The following is a 15,712-nucleotide window of genomic DNA, read 5'->3' on the forward strand; positions in this document are numbered from 1 at the left end:
AGTCCATCTAGAGCCAACAACACACTACTTTTGTCATTACACAGTTTTGTCATTATACAGTTTTGTTGAATACTTAGCACCCACACTACCAAAATTAATTTTAGTACTCACATTGCCAAAGTTAATTTTATTCTCATCTTCACAAGACTAAAATAGGAACCCTAAACTAGAAGGTATTGATCACCGGATATAGGAATAAAAGTATCTAAACAATTGAGGCCCAAAATATCAACTATCTAAATATTTGGGCAAGAACCATTTAGAAATTCACGGATTCAGATCTAACCTGGTCAGATTTTACCGTTTTAATTGATAGGAGTGCACTACTGGTATTTACTATGAATGACTGACTTCACTTAGTAACACAGTCCAATGAAAACTTTCATAAGCATTTTGAACATAACACACTAAACACAGCACACTAATCACAAATGAAACTTGAGGCACATGCTGATACCATATGCAGCACTACTGCGAAATGAGGATTTTAAAAGATTATAGGAAATGTAAGGCACATGTTTAACTCAAAAGCAGGCTCCCCTCCCCTTGCTCAGATGCCAGATAAACCTAAAATGTAGGGGATAAAATTCCCTGCTCCTCCGTGTTTGTATCTAGTGCTATTTTTTTCTATTTATTACCAACACATTACTTCAAAAATATGTAGGAAGCAGATATCCTCCAAAGGGATAAACAAAGCATTTTTGTTTTCAAAATTTTATGTTTAAGTTTAAAAATAAGATCATTTAGATTAAGAATGTTTACTTTTACTATGACATTTACCCAATTTTATTTCAAGTTAAATAGTTAAAAGAAGAATTATGAAGTATTCTCCATTGTTCAAACTAAAAAAATGATCTTGAAGAATGAGTAGGTATTTGGAAAAACGCACTATGACAAAACTATCATAGTTCATGCATAAACCAAGAAAAATAATTCTCTCCATAATAATACTTGAGAGTACAGCCAGGCTAACAGTTTTTACATAACAAATGTAGACCATGAAAGGGAAAAACCTATCTAGAGAGTACACTTACCCTTTTGCATTATACTAAGAAAATGATCTCTACAACTTCTAGAAATAGCAACACTTTGTAACTACCTACACGAAATAAATTTGTTTTCCAATGTTTTTCTAGATGGAATGATTTTTCTCGATGGATGTTTTCTAATGATTTGTCTAGAGTCACAAACAACCAAATTCCACTTCAACTTCTAATTCATTAGAATAATAGGTCACAATTCTAACACTGACTGTGCACAGTATTTTTAAAAAGCAAATAAAATGTGCCTGTGCTACTGTCTTTAAACCTAGTTCCGTTTAAAGGTCCACTAGTACAAGCAGATATATTTCCCATTAGAAACGTCTGCCTCCTTGCAAAGACAGTACTTACTACAGCAAAACTTCAGAACTCTATGTAGATACATGTTTAGCTACTATAAATTGAGAACTGAATAGCAACATACAACCTGAATATATGTAGAATCATGGGAAAAGACACTACTGCATGATTTCACATAATACCTGATCCTACTATTTCTTTGGAATGCAACAGGAAAAGCAACTAATCAGCAACACAGAAAGACTACAGAAAATATGGTACAAGTTAAAAAAAAAAAAAAAAAAAAAGATTAAATTAAAGGATACAGCCTTAAAGCACCAGTCTGAGTTCCCACTGCCAGGATCTTCTGTACAGGATCAAAAGCCAGGGCTGAGGGTTGATAGGGGAATCCATGGCGAACAGTCTAGGGATGGGCAAGTGACATCACAGCAACCAAGGCAGGAAGCAAAATTTTTGAACAAGAACAGTAGAGGCATTAGAATCTAGAACCAACTATAATTGATGCAAAAAACATACACATGCACTGCTTTAAAAAACTATGAAATTTACATTAAACAAAACTTATGCAAGTTAAACCTGACACCCCCAAATTTGTGACCCCCCCCAAATCTATCTTAGTGCTACACCTTAATTTCTATTTTTCTATCATACTGGCATTCTATAGAAGAAAATTTCTTAATATTCTATTCTGCCTGAGAACAAATTAATAAAGTTTGCAGTGGTCAAAAATTCTGTAAATTCATTTTAAAATGCAATTCATGCTTTATTTCAAGCGTATAAACTTCATCATGACTTTGGATGCCAAATGCCAAGAACTGCTAAGGAAATGCTGTCATAATTACTTTAGGGAAGGATTCAGTAAAGCAGTTAGCAAACATCTATCTCAACATTTTCCAAGTGTAACAATGAAAATAAATAAAGCATATATTTTGCAATTTACTATTAAATCCTTAGTAATTTTAGGACACGAGGGCAAAAAAGTGTATTACGTTCTTTTAAGAAACTCTGACTTAGGAACGCGCCTGGTATTTATGAGGAAGGCAGATATTAAGACCAACACAAGTTTGTATTTCTCATTGAGCAGCTGGTGAATTAATTCGCTGCATCATTCTTTCTGAATTACAGACTGCTGTGACAGTTGTCGTGCCATTAACAAGCAAAAAAAAATCACAGTTCTAACTTTTTAACCAAACACCATGATAGAAGGACCCTGTGATTTCATATCTTAAGCCTCCTTTCACATTTTAAAGGGAAAGTAATAAGCAAAATATCTAGTTGAACAGGCTTGGCTGTTTGGTAAACAATATGCAATTGGCACCGCTCCCAAAAGAAACTTGGAAGTTGGTGAATTAGATATTAAAATGCTAAAATATAAAAAGGCACAAGACTAAGAATATGAATTAAAGGTCACTTTAACAGGTTAGAAGCAATGTTGAGACGACTGCTGCACGTGTAAAAAATCAACGAAAAGGAGTAAGATGATGTCAATCAACACAGCTCACCGAGCAAATGTTTGCTAGACGAGCGAGCCCTTTATTCGAGGTAGGATTGTTATCGGCGCTCAATACCTCGCACCCGCACGTAAAGCCCGAGCTGCCCCTAAAACGACCCCAATTTTCGCGGGACTGCGCGCTCCGTTCACCTTGCAAAGCTGGAAGTGCTCGGACTGGAGCGTTTCCTGGATCTCGGGCTCCCGGTTCCCAGGCGGGTGCTGCTGCTGCTGCTGCTGCGAGGCCGAGGACGAGCCCGCGGTCAGGCCGTCCAGCACCTTCCTGATGTTGAATTTCCTCATGGTCTCGGCGGGGTTCCCCCGCAGCCCGGGAGGGGAGGTAAGGAGCGTCCCCCGGCGTGGAGGGGGGACGAGCCCGGGCCGAGGGCAGCTTCCAGCGAGGACGCGGAGGAGTGGGAGGGAGTGGGAGTGTGAGGGGAAGGAGGCAGCTGGGGAGAAGCAAAAGATAATCCAGACAGGAAATACTGCGACGACGAGAGAGCCGCGGTCACCAGAGCCCCGGGCGGCGACCCTCTTCCTCCGAGGCCGCCGCTGTTCGCCGCGGCTGCTGTGGCGCCGCTTCAGCCGCCGCCGCCGCCGCCTCGCTCCGCGGCCCGGCGGCACAGCAGTGGCGGCGGCGCCCGGAGCCCGCTCCGCCCAGCCTCACCTGGCCGCGGGCTTACTCTGCGCCGCGCCGCCACCCCGGCTCGCCCCCGCCGCTGCCGCCGCGTCCATGGCCCGCGGCCCCGCCGCTCCACGCCCGCCCGGGCCCCGCAGTCCCTCGGCGCTTCCTCCCGCTCCTGCTCTTTCTCCTCCTCCCCGGGGTCGCCGGCTCTCGGTCCGCGGCCGCCGCGCCGGCTCCCTGCCGCTCAGCGCCTCTGCCCGCCGGGCATCGCACGCAGGGCGCCCGGGGTGGGTCCCCGCGCTCTCCGCCTCGCTCCTCCGCCGCTAGATCGGCCCGCCCTCGCTCCTTCTGAGCCCCGGCTGCCCTCTTCAGGCGCCGCCGCCGCCGCCCGCGCTCCCTCCCGGCAGCTCCCTTTCGCCTGACAGGGCGCCTCGACACACGGCGCCAACGCCCGCTCCGAGCAGCAGCGGCAGCCGCGGTTACAGCGCCCGCCGCGGCGGTGGTGGCAGCTGGGCCTCCGCGGACGGGGGCTCCTGAGCATGCGCGCAGCGCGCACCCACCTCCCCCTCCTCCGCCGCCAGAGTGGAGCTGGGGCTTAAATTATCCTCTGCGAAAATCCCAGACCGCGGCTAAATTTCTCCCATCTCAATCGCCCTGCTAGAGGATGCAGCTGCTTCTCCTGCAGCTGGGATAGTAAAAATGTTGACGACTAACGAGTAGCAGGAAACCTTTATTTCAGATTCGGTCATTAAAGCGGGGGTTTATGCTCTCACCCTTTAATGAGGTACACACTCCCGGCTACTGGCTGCAATATCGCTGTTGCTGCTTTATTGATGGGCTTTGTTTTGGATTGATTTGGCTTTGGATTTCGAAAAAGTGCGTCTAGACAAAGGTTATGTCTGTGGTAAGAGGATGGCAGACTTAGAGAGGTACTAGGAAAGGAGATAAACCCAGAGGGAGGAAAGCGTGGCCGTGGCCGGTAGCTTCTAGAGTGGGATGGTCTGCCAAAGGGAAAGCCTCCCCAGGGCTGGATATCTGCCCCGACGCTACGGTGGGCGGAGATGGGGGCGGGAGCGAGAATGGAGGTAAACACAGCTCGGACACTCATTTTCAGAACCTCCAATCTGCCAGGTAATGCTGATTATCCACTAAGTAGACCCCAGCGACTTCTCTACTCTTGCAAGGGAGGGAAGGATGAAGTTTTCGCTCAAACCTTTCCACTGCTTCACTGTCATAATCTCAGTTAGATGCTTGAAGGCAAATGTCTGGCTCAAGTTTGAAAAGGCAGAGAGATTCATATGAGCTGCGGGTACCATTTCCGGAGAGTGAGTTCAATAAAGAAAAGTGGATGGAAAGAAGAGGTACTTGATTAGGAAGGATTTAGAAACTAAGAAAAAACGTAAAGAAGGATGGAAACCCATGAAGACTAATTTTATTCGTAGGGGTGAGGTGGAAAGAGAGAACAAGCTCCCAAGCTAACAACTCTCTGCCTAAGATGGTCTTGAGCTACAGAGGGTTTTCAGAACCCAAATCAGAGGTACCCGCCCTCTTCTTTGTGATTGGTCCCCTCCTGCCCGCTCAGGGAAATTCTCATCCCGGTATTGGTCGATGTGACGGGCTTAAACCAACTACCCCTGGGCCTCAGGGGTTTCGGGAAATGTAGTTCTCCGTGGAGCTTCCTCATCCAAGGACGATGTCTTACACCTGAAACCTATAAAGTTGTTTTGTGGTTTAATATTTACTGAACTACTCAGTTAATTGCTTCGATGTAACAAACGATATAGCAAATTTGGAGATTTTTCTTGGGCTATTTCCAAGTGGCTCTGAAATTTTTGTGTACTAATTTAGTTCTCTGAAACATTTTGTTAAGTGTGAGGCATTGTGCTAGGTGCTGAAGACCCCAAAATATAATTCTTGCTTTCAAAAAGCTCCCTAGTCAAAAGGGGACATATCTCAGTAAATAAGTAATTGTGAAACAATGTGATGAGTTCATTGATGGAATCATGCAGGAGCAGGACTGAAGAGGGTAATTTAATTGGCTGGAGGCCTGGAAATGGAGAATTCACTGTGGTTGAGTCCAAGTGATGAGGAGCTGACAAGGTGAAGAGGAGGGAAAAGAGCATTGTAAGGCAGCTGGGGAGGTGATCAGAATTCCCCGGAGAGGTTTTTAAAAAGACGGATGCCTCCATAAGTATAAATTGCGGAAAGGACCACATCCCCACAGAATTCTATGATCCACCTGTTTATCTAGTTTGAAAATAAATCTGTTGGATGATTTGTCTTCATTGGATTATGAACTCTTTGGAGAAGAAACAGTTTCCTGCTGAGAGGTCTTTTATAGTGGAAAAACCCTAGGCTCTGCTGTTAGCCGGACATGGATTTCAATCCAGACCTTGGTAATATGTGCAACCTTGGGCAAATTACTTACTTATCTTAGGGTCATATTCCTCATATGTTAAATGAGATTAATACTACCTTCTTTCTAGAGTTTTGTGAGAATAAACTGCAATAAAGATGTAAAGTTTGCATGACATTAGTTGCACATAGTAGAATAGAAAAACTATCCTTGAGGTAGAAGCGTTTTCAACAAAACACCAATGTAAACCAGTCTCCCATTTTTGACTCCCGAATTTTTGTTTTCATTTTTGTACTTGACCCTCTCAACAGATTATCAACTTATCCTAGTATTCCCAAGACTTTGGTTCATAGAGGACAAGTAGACCTGAGGATGAATATGGGGCATATCCACTAATCTCAGTTAACTTATTGAACTTACAAACCATTCTCTCCTGGTTCAGAGACATATCCATAATTCTGCTGGGTAAAAAGCAATGCCCCCAAATATCAACCTTTATGAAGGCAAAGATAAAATAACGGATCCTCAAACTCATGCTGTTTCTCATAAGTCAGTTTCAATTGATTAATTGATTTTTTTAGATTAAGAAGTTTGATTTAAAATTAAAATTCATTAGAAATTTAAAGTTTTGGAGTTCCCGTCATGGCTCAGTGGTTAAAGAATCCTGAACCATGAGGTTGCAGGTTTGATCCCTGGCCTTGCACAGTGGGTTAAGGATCCCACGTTGCCGTGAGCTGTGATTTAGGTCGCAGACTCGGCTCAGATCTGGTGTTGCTGTGGCTCTGGCCTAGGCCGGCAGCAATGGCTCCAATTGGACCCTTGGCCTGGGAACCTCCGTGTGCTGCAGATGCAGCCCTAGAAAAGACAGAAAAGACAAAAAAAAAGTTCAGGATAAAATGATTAAAAATTCAGTAATTCATATTATTCATTTTAAAATTTAGTACATGGTTCAGTTGTACCCATAAAAATCTCTCAACAAAAATTTATTTATTTATTTTTAATGAATGAATCAGTGTGCTGTTTCCAAACAATTCAATAGCTTTCTGCCTTTGGACAAGTGACATTCTCCCAAATGGAATTCTTTCATACCTGCTTACTGAAGAATGGACTAGAAGATGAGGACATAATAGTGTATACTACTGATAAATTATAAATAGCTATATTACATTTAGCTGAGGCAGGACTGCTCTAAACAGTACTCTCTTAATACAATGAAAATTAAAAGGCAAAAAAGAAATAATTAACACACAAAAAGATAGGCAGTTCATTAAATTATTTGGCATGAAAGGCCAGAGATCCAGAATTTATTGCATTCCTGAATCTGCCAGTCTTCATTAGCTTTTTTAAGGGCTACTTAGCTAACAAAGGCTCTGTTATTGGTCTCACAGGGGCAGCTGGCTGCTGATTGAGAGGAATAAATAGAAACCAAAAATAAATATTTTAAGGCGAAACTATTGTATTGGCAGAAACTTTCTGGAAGGTAAACCAAATCAACCTCACCTGCTAGCTTTCATTTATATCAACTTGATTTTCGCTTATTGAGTCCCAAAGGATGTATGCATGACAATAATTGATTCACTACACCGTTTAATAGAATATTGAATTTAAATTATCTGTAAATTGCAGTAGGGATGTTAATGAGTTGGTTTGCCTACTTCATGACCTCTTTTCTGAATGGGTCCCCAGGGCCTGCTGAGATGCTGGACCTGGGCAACTGTGTTTTGATCTGGTGACCATGTGTCTTGGTCTAAACTGACCAGATCAAAGGCAGACATCTAAAGTAAGCCAACCCAAGAGATTATCTTCTGGGAACTTGGAGTTGAGTCACAAAGATGCTAATTAGTCTCAACTAATACGTCATGTGGAGCTGAGATGGAATCTGGGAGTGCCCAGGCAACTATGGAATCCAGGAGAACAGAGCAGATGCACAAACTACACCCAGAGATGTGACTCTAGCGAGGTGGAAAGAAAAGTCTCCGTTCCTGACTTTCCAGTTCCCAAATCTTATTCCTTGTGAAACTGGCAACACTTTCTTTCCTTCCTTGTAAATGAGGAAATGAGTTTGAATGAGTTTGAATAGGTTCTGCAGTCAAATATTCTGGTTCTTGCAATCAAATATTCTGCTAGAAATTTAGACACAGCCTGCCTGAAAAGTAAAGGAATGTAGAGATATTGTAGCCATCTTTCACTGTCATTTTTACCTTACACTCACAATTCTCCCTACAGTGAAGAGGCTATTGAAGTAATGCACCAAAGAAATGGTGGCTAAGAATGGAATAGTTAAAAGTAATGGGTGTGCTGAGAAAAGGCCAGACTCTGGATCATATTTTAGTGGAAGAGCCAAGAGGATTTGTTGACAGGGTGGGGAGTATCAGAGAAAGAGTAAAGGCAAGGATAACGCCTCCATTTTTGGCCCAAGCCCTTGGAAGAGTGGTGTCGCAATTTAATTTCTACATTTATGACTCCTGGATCATTTCCAGTTACCATTTGTACCTGCATGGACTCTTGGATCATTTCCAATTACCATTTGTACCTGCATGGACTCGACAAATATCATCAGCTAAATCAACAAGCTTTGTCTGGGAACAAGCAGGATCCACCAGGTTGTGATCTTCTTTGTCAAGCTCTGGCCTTTGGTAAAACAGATTAGGCAGATACTAATGAGCCTTTGTTATTCCATAGATTATCTCTATCACTATGTAATATTATTTGTAAGGGCATCATTCAACCAAATACAAAATGTCTAGACAAAGGTCAGTAAGTTCAAGGGAAAAGAAAATTCCAGAAGTGCAAAACAAAACAGATTGAATTAAATGAACACTTAAATGTAAGATAGGAGGCAGACAGTAAGGTAAGTGAAATGTGATATTGTCAAATTCTTAAAACTTAGAAACTAGGCAATCAGGAGTTCCTCAATAAATTCTCATAGATTTCAAATTCACTTTCTACAACAGGAATAGCATTCCTACAATGAGGACCATATTTGGGGTGAGGGATAATGCTCCCAGAAGACGAATAATGCTCCCATTATTTTAATTTCAGTATCTTATTTTAGGATTTAAATCTTGTAAATAACTTCTTATAATTTGATTTGGGGACTAAAGAGCTAACAACAAAAGTTTGTGCTTTATGCAATTAATCATATTTACTATACTGTGGTAACAAGCTTTGAAAAGCGATTCAAGTTAATGTTTTGTGCCAATCCCACTGCTTCCTTCTCCACCTCACCTGTCTCCCTCTGCAACTATACTTCTTTGGCACATGCACAAAGAGAATAAATTGTATATGATAATGCTTCTGAAAGTATTCCTTAGGGCAGGTCAAGCAGACCTAGTATGATTCTAAGGGAATTGCCACGGCATACTTTTTTTAAAAAAAATTGAACACATGCAGCACACAGGTCAATAACCGAGTGCGAGCATGCTAACAGAAAACTGAACAGGTTTTTGCCCTTAGAGAGAGTCGCTTGATGTGGAAGCTCGGTGAGATGGTGTCACTTGTGGCCGGCTGATAGGACACTGCCTTCTGTCTCTGGAGCTGAGGCTAGACGCCGCTATGGCCCATCTCTCTGCCATCTGGCTGTAGAACTTTTAGATGCCAACTCTCCTTTCTCTCTGGTCAATCCTAAAAGACTACCTGAGAAATCAAAAGGGATCAAAGTAACAATCCCCTCTCCAAGGACCTAGCAAGAGCCGAGAGAACAGTCCCAACAATGAACACTTGCCAAGGATACTAACTAACTCTGGGAGGGTTTCTATAAAAGGTGGCTAAGTCTCTGTATTAGAGATGGGGTTCCTCGAAATAGGACCAAGTATCTGGCTTTAAACTCAGAATGGATTCTTTGAATGTGTTTTTTAATAAATGCCATACCCTTAGTCCAACAACAATGTGCCTACAAAGCTATAGTTGTGTCTGCTTCCCTCAGCTCTGGGTAAAACAAATTCAGCTTTAAGGTAACTTCTGGCCTTGTGGCATCTGCTGGGTCTTTTTGTTTGTTTGTTTTGTTTTACTTGTTGTTGTTTGTTTGTTTTGGCCATGCCCACAGCATGCGGAAACTGCACCCAGGCCAGGGATTGAGCCCTTGCCACAGCAGCAACTCGAGCTGCTGCAGTGACAATGCCAGATTCTTAACCTGCTGTGCCACAAGAGAACTCATCATCTCCTGTTTTTCTGTTATCCTGTTATTCTATTTTCATACACCTATAGTCAAAATTCTACCTCCAGTGCCCACTGTACAATTTCTGGCTCTATGACCAATTGCACAAACTAAGTGCCTTTGGGCATGCAATTTTTATTTTAAAAAATGCAAAAAAAAAAAAAAACCTCTCTATTAAGTAACCTACTAACATGTTAGTAAACCAATATCTGTGTATCAGATATTGACTCTACCCCAAATAAAACTGAGCCTTTTAATTTTCAACACGATCTCTCTCTCTCTCTCTCTCTCTCTCTCTCTCTCTCTCTCTCTCACACACACACACACACACACACACACACACACACACACACACACACACACACACACACACACACATATGACCCTAGTTCCCAAAGCCTTGGAGAAAAATTTAGATCTTAAAGATCTTTAAGAGTGATTCTTAAGATAGCCTTTGAAAGACAATGACATTCTTAGCACAGGACAGCTGCCCCCGCATTCTCTTCACGTATTTATAACACACTCTCCCTACTCTTCCCCACCTCGTGGCAGTTTTTCTAGTACCCCAGATCCCCCTCTCCTTAGGAAACCCAGCCTTTGCTGGATAGCTTAGTCATTCTCTCCACACTCCCCCTCCTCAAACCTCTTAAGACATTTTCTTTGCTATATACTTTCTTAGCAGCATCTAGTGCCTTCTCTCTGCCACTCAGCTAATATACTCAGTTAATCCGAAAAAAACAAAACAAAACAAAAAAACAGTGAATCGCCCTGAAGCACAAACAAAGAATACTCTTCACAGGGAAGGTACCAGAAATGTGACTATGTACACATTTGTGGTTTAGTTCTGTTTGTTCCTGGCTCATAAGTACATCCAGAGAGATAATAATCGCGTTGTTGAGGACACAAAATGTCTAAGGTCCACAAAGCAAGGGAAAACCAGAAGAGTGCGGGACTAGTATGATTTCTAAAACAGAGGGTGGGGAATCTGAATCCTGGGGCTCACATTAATCCGCCAGCAGGGTGATCTTCAGTATTCTATTCCACAAACATTTGCTTTGTGCCCACTGGGTGGCAGGTACTCTGTTGGGTGTTATGGGAAATACAAACATGACACAACTTGCTTGTGGTACTCAGTAAGACGGCCATAGACTGATAAAGAAGCAAAATCAGAGTTTCCCCTTGTGGCTCAGCAGGTTAAGAACCTGACTAGTATCTACGAGGACTCGGGTTCAATCCCTGGCTTCGGTTAAGAATCTGCCGTTGCTGCAAGCTGTGGCATAGGTTGCAGATGTGGCTTGGATCTGGCGTGGCTGTGGCTGTGGTGTAGGCTGGCAGCTGCGGCTCCAATTAGACCCCTAGCCTGGAAACATTCATATGCCACACATGTGGCCCTAAAAAGACAAAAAAACGAGACAAAAGAAGCAAAATTCTTAAAAGAAATGATGAGCATCAATACCAAGTGCATCTTTGGATTCTCCTGGGGATTATTAGCGTCTATCATTTCAAAGTCTTCATACTAATGCTATCCCATTGGGTGTGTACTCATCACCATGGTACCTTGTCCCATAGGATGGGCTTCTACTGAAGTAGTACTTTGGGTACTTGGGGAAACACAGAGTGCTTGCGTGGAGAGACGCCAGAACCACTCAGTTCCCTATTATTCATCCAAAACCTCTGACCACTCCCACTAGGTTTTACCCAGACCAGCATGACCTAAATATTTCCACCAAGACTTAATCTTGTTCAACAGGCCCCCCAACACAACTTCCCTTCCTTAGTTTCTTCATAACCGTAATGAGGGCGTAACCTCTAGGTGTGGCTTTGTAACTGGGGTAAGTGGAAGTTGTTACTTATGTGCACAGGTTAGTTCCTATTCACCCTGCAGCCAGGAGTGATGCGCCTTTTTTGATTCTTGTAGGGACAGAATAAGGGGTGATTCTTTCAGTCCAGGCCTGTAGGAAGACAGGATAACAGCCTTTTCTTGGCTCCGCATTATTTTTTTGCAGTTTGAATGACTGCACTTTTGAGAGGCCAGTGGAAACGAGATTTTGTGAGCCTATCATTCAACCAAGAAATTTTTACTTTGTGAAGATGAAAGCAGCACTAATAAGGATTTTTACTAACACTGTGGGTCCCATCTATTGCTGAGGAATATTCTCTGTCTCCGTGCTGTTTTAAATGGTTCATGTTCAGTTTTCAGGCATGAGGTTTGTTTCCTCTGATTTAGTAAAGAACTTGTCCAGTGTCCCATTGTCCCATCAGAACATCTCACCTCAGTAACCTGTGTTGTTTGCCTACGACGCAGCACATGGCATTGGTGCGTGAGTTCCTTGGCAATGTTCGCCTCCTAATCCACTCTTAAACCAGAAATGTTCTGCTTATTCACGATGAGAGAGTTTGCTAAATTCAGGAAATTGAGAAGGAAGTTCCATGATAGCATTATCATGGCTCACCAGCCCAGTGGTTTCCTAAAAGAGCCATCTCGCTGCAGTTGAAACTTAGAGCCACAGCACCGATCTGGTGATAATGTCAGGGTTAAAGACAACCTACTTGGGCAGCTCTATTGCCTCTTTTAACTAATCAAATATGCGGAGCTGATGCTCACTCCTGTATTTCTATTCCTTAGGTCCTGGCAGAGAAGATTGGGCTTTGCCACTGAGGCAGGTATACCTGTGTTCTGTTATCAGCTAGGTAGTGTCACACAAGTCACTTAACACTTAAGTGCTCATTTCCTCATGTGTAAAATAGGTGTGTATGCATATACATCTACCCACGTAGAGGGCTGTAAGATGAGAGACAAAAAGTTTAAAGTTCCTAGTTCAATACCTGTCACATCTATTGAAATTTAATAGTAGCTATTCAAGTCATTCTCTCTGACATCTCTGGCTAGCTACTCTTTAGGTGATCTTACTCTGTTCTTGTGACTTCAGTGTTACCTAATTGTTGATGACTCCCAAATGCGTGTGTCTATTTTAAACCTTTTCCCTGAACGCCATATGTGATTCACACGTGCCTCTTTGACAGCTCTCCTTGACTATCTGAAAGACCTCTAAAATGTTAATGTCCAAACTGAATTGTTCAGTTCCAGCCACAACCTATACCTTATACAACCCCCCCCCACACACACATACACACAACCTTCCTTTCCTCTGTTAATAGTGACTGTCCTCTCAGATGTGCAGTCCCATCTGAGTAAACCTGGGCCACCCACTTCCCTACCCTCACACACACACCACACACACACACACCACACATTACACATACACAATCACACGTCACATACACACCACACACACATATACCTCACACATATCTCACACCCACACCATACACAGACACACCTCATACCTCATACACACACGAATCTCTATTTCAAGTTTACCAGGAAATCCCATCAACACTGCCTTTACAATATATTTAGAATCTGACAAATTCTCACAACTTTCACCCTTATGTTTTAGTCCAGGCCAGAATAATTTTTTCATCTGGATTATTGCAGCATACACGCCAAACAAACCCCTTCTCAGCTATTCTAAAAAGAATGCTCAATTTAAAATGTAAGTCAGATTATGTCTGTTCTGTACTCAGCCTCCTCCAGTGGTTTCCTATCTCACTCTGAGTAAAGGTCAAAGTTCTACACAGTGGCCTTTAAAGGCCTTGCAGGATCCCGTCCCCACTCTCTCAGTCCTTATCTCCTCTCACCCTCTCCTGGTTCACTCACCTTAGCCACACTTGCTTTCTCTCTATTCCTTGAACCGAAAGAGCACACTTGTGCCTTAGAGCGCTGCGTTTATTTTTCCTTCTATATAAACCAGGAGTCAGCAAATGTTTTCTTTAAGAGGCCAGAGAGTAAATATTTTCAGTTCTATGGGTCACATAAATCCTCAGTCATAATGACTCAATACTGCCAATGTGGTGCAAACACAGCCATAGACTGTGCCTTAACGACTGAGAGTGGCTGTGTCCCAATAAAACTTTATTAACATGAACAGGTGATGGTCCGAATTTAGCCAGCCTCTGACCTCTGGCCAGTACTTCTCTTTCCCAAAATATTTGTGTGATCCATCCCCACACTTTAACCCTTCCCTCTCTCCTAAACACACTCCCCCCCCCCGCCACCGCACACACACGCATACACATGTACTTCCCATCCCTACCCCAGACCCCTTACCCTGCCCTATTTTTCTCCCTTTTTGTAAGGGAGTTCTAATACCTCGTGAATTGATTCTAATACTTGGCCTTATTGATTCTAAAGTGATCACGTTTCGGAGATGCACAAATCTCTGTCTCCCTGCAAACCCTCCTCTTCTCCCACAGAAGCCTTGGCCTCTCTGGTTATAATAGAATGAGTGTTTCTTAAACTTGGGTGGAGAATTGAGGTGCTAATTAGCAGGAAACCAGCATTAGCTGCCACAGAACTTGGAATGAGGGATTGAGGCTAACCAAAAAGTGGAAGCCAAAACAATCCCCACAGTGCAAAGCTCCCTACTTGACACACTATCCATTTATTTGTAGGGGACTTTGTTTTCTTGTCTGCTGTGTCCCTGGGGCATAAAGCAGCTGACTGAGATAGAATGAATCAATGGGCTCTGGGCCAAAAGGCAGGAGTTCCTTCTGGCTTCTAGTATAAGCCCTATAGGCCTTTGGCATGTCACTTAACCCCTCAGGTTATAAATGTCCCTTTGTGAAATGGGAAAAGATAAGACATGCTGTAAAGATCAAATCAAATAGTAAATGCCAACAAATCAAAACCTATATATGTGTGTGTGTGTGTGTATATGTAGTAATAGAAATGTAAGTTTTGTTTGTTAGTACATTGCACCCTAATCTCTTCTAGGAAAACTAAAAGTACTCTTCAAATCAAAGAACTTTGATTTATTCAGAGATCGAAATGACCAAACTCTAGTATCCCCTTGAGATCATTTTCTTTGTTTCAAATCTTGTATATAGAGGAGAAAATAATGAAATCTTCAAGAATCATTTGAAGATTCAGACTAACAAATTTCCTTTTTTCCCCAAATATCCCTTCATAGCCTAAGCATCCACTGCAGAGACCAGGCTGGAAGTGATCATTAGAGCCTTCTTTCTATAACTGAAGAACTAAAAGTTTTCAAATTGTAATTACTAAAACCTACAAGTATATCATTGATTCTGTTTCTCAGTAATTTTATGTACAAGTTATGATTTACGTTAATAGGATTGTTTCAATGGAAAGGTCATATGCTAGAATATTATTGTCTAATGTTTATGACTTCTAGTTCCTTATGAATTAATTCTGATACTTGGTCCTCTAAAGTGATCAAGTTTCAGAGGAGCACAAGTCTCTATCCAGCTGTAAAGTCTCACCCTCTCCTACTGAAAGCTGTGGCCTCCCCAAAAATAGTAGGATGAGAGTTTCTTATATGTGAGTAGAGAATTGGGTGCGCTTCGCCAGGAAAGTAGATTTAGGGCTCAGGAAACTTGAAATGAGGAGTTGGGACTGACCAAAAAATGGAAGCCAAAACAATTCTGGCAAAGCCCATTTTGCCTGCTGCCTCTGAGCATGAATTGTTATGTCCAATTAGCAAACATAGGATCTGAGATTTTCTTGGCTGCCATACAACTCAGATTGCCGTCAAATAATTATCTAGAAGCATATTCGAGAAAGGGACAGAGATCCCCAAAAGAGCTTATTTGAAAGGTGATTATTATAGCAGCAGGCACAAAGTTCACAGTGTAGTAGAAAGTGAAACTTTTTTTCATCTGC

At 42.4% G+C, this 15,712-nt stretch overlaps 1 protein-coding gene and 1 long non-coding RNA gene across 6 annotated transcripts in view; one reads left to right on the forward strand and one right to left on the reverse strand.

Moving 5' to 3' along the window:
- STXBP5 (syntaxin binding protein 5) overlaps window positions 1-3,462 on the reverse strand; it is a 168,925-nt gene extending 165,463 nt beyond the window's left edge. Inside the window, exons 1-2 of one of the 3 annotated variants that reach the window (XM_003480238.4) lie at window positions 2,983-3,462; window positions 1,646-1,743 (exon numbers count right to left, since the gene is read on the reverse strand). In XM_003480238.4, the coding sequence (XP_003480286.1) occupies window positions 1,646-1,743; window positions 2,983-3,132 (248 nt within the window). In that variant the 5' untranslated portion in view covers window positions 3,133-3,462. The remainder of the gene's footprint in view (window positions 1-1,645; window positions 1,744-2,982) is intronic. The other 2 variants (XM_003480237.4, XM_021072127.1) reach the window with 2 other exon arrangements.
- The window catches only part of LOC102160169, a 387,345-nt gene continuing 375,691 nt past the window's right edge, over window positions 4,059-15,712 (forward strand). For 2 of the 3 annotated variants that reach the window (XR_002338317.1, XR_002338315.1), the window contains exon 1: window positions 4,100-4,585. This is a non-coding gene — a long non-coding RNA (uncharacterized LOC102160169). Of the gene's footprint in view, window positions 4,586-15,712 lie in introns of all 3 variants that reach the window. The other variant, XR_002338312.1, reaches the window with a different exon arrangement.

The sequence above is a fragment of the Sus scrofa genome, chromosome 1 (genome assembly GCF_000003025.6).
Source record: "Sus scrofa isolate TJ Tabasco breed Duroc chromosome 1, Sscrofa11.1, whole genome shotgun sequence".
Classification (NCBI taxonomy): domain Eukaryota; kingdom Metazoa; phylum Chordata; class Mammalia; order Artiodactyla; family Suidae; genus Sus; species Sus scrofa.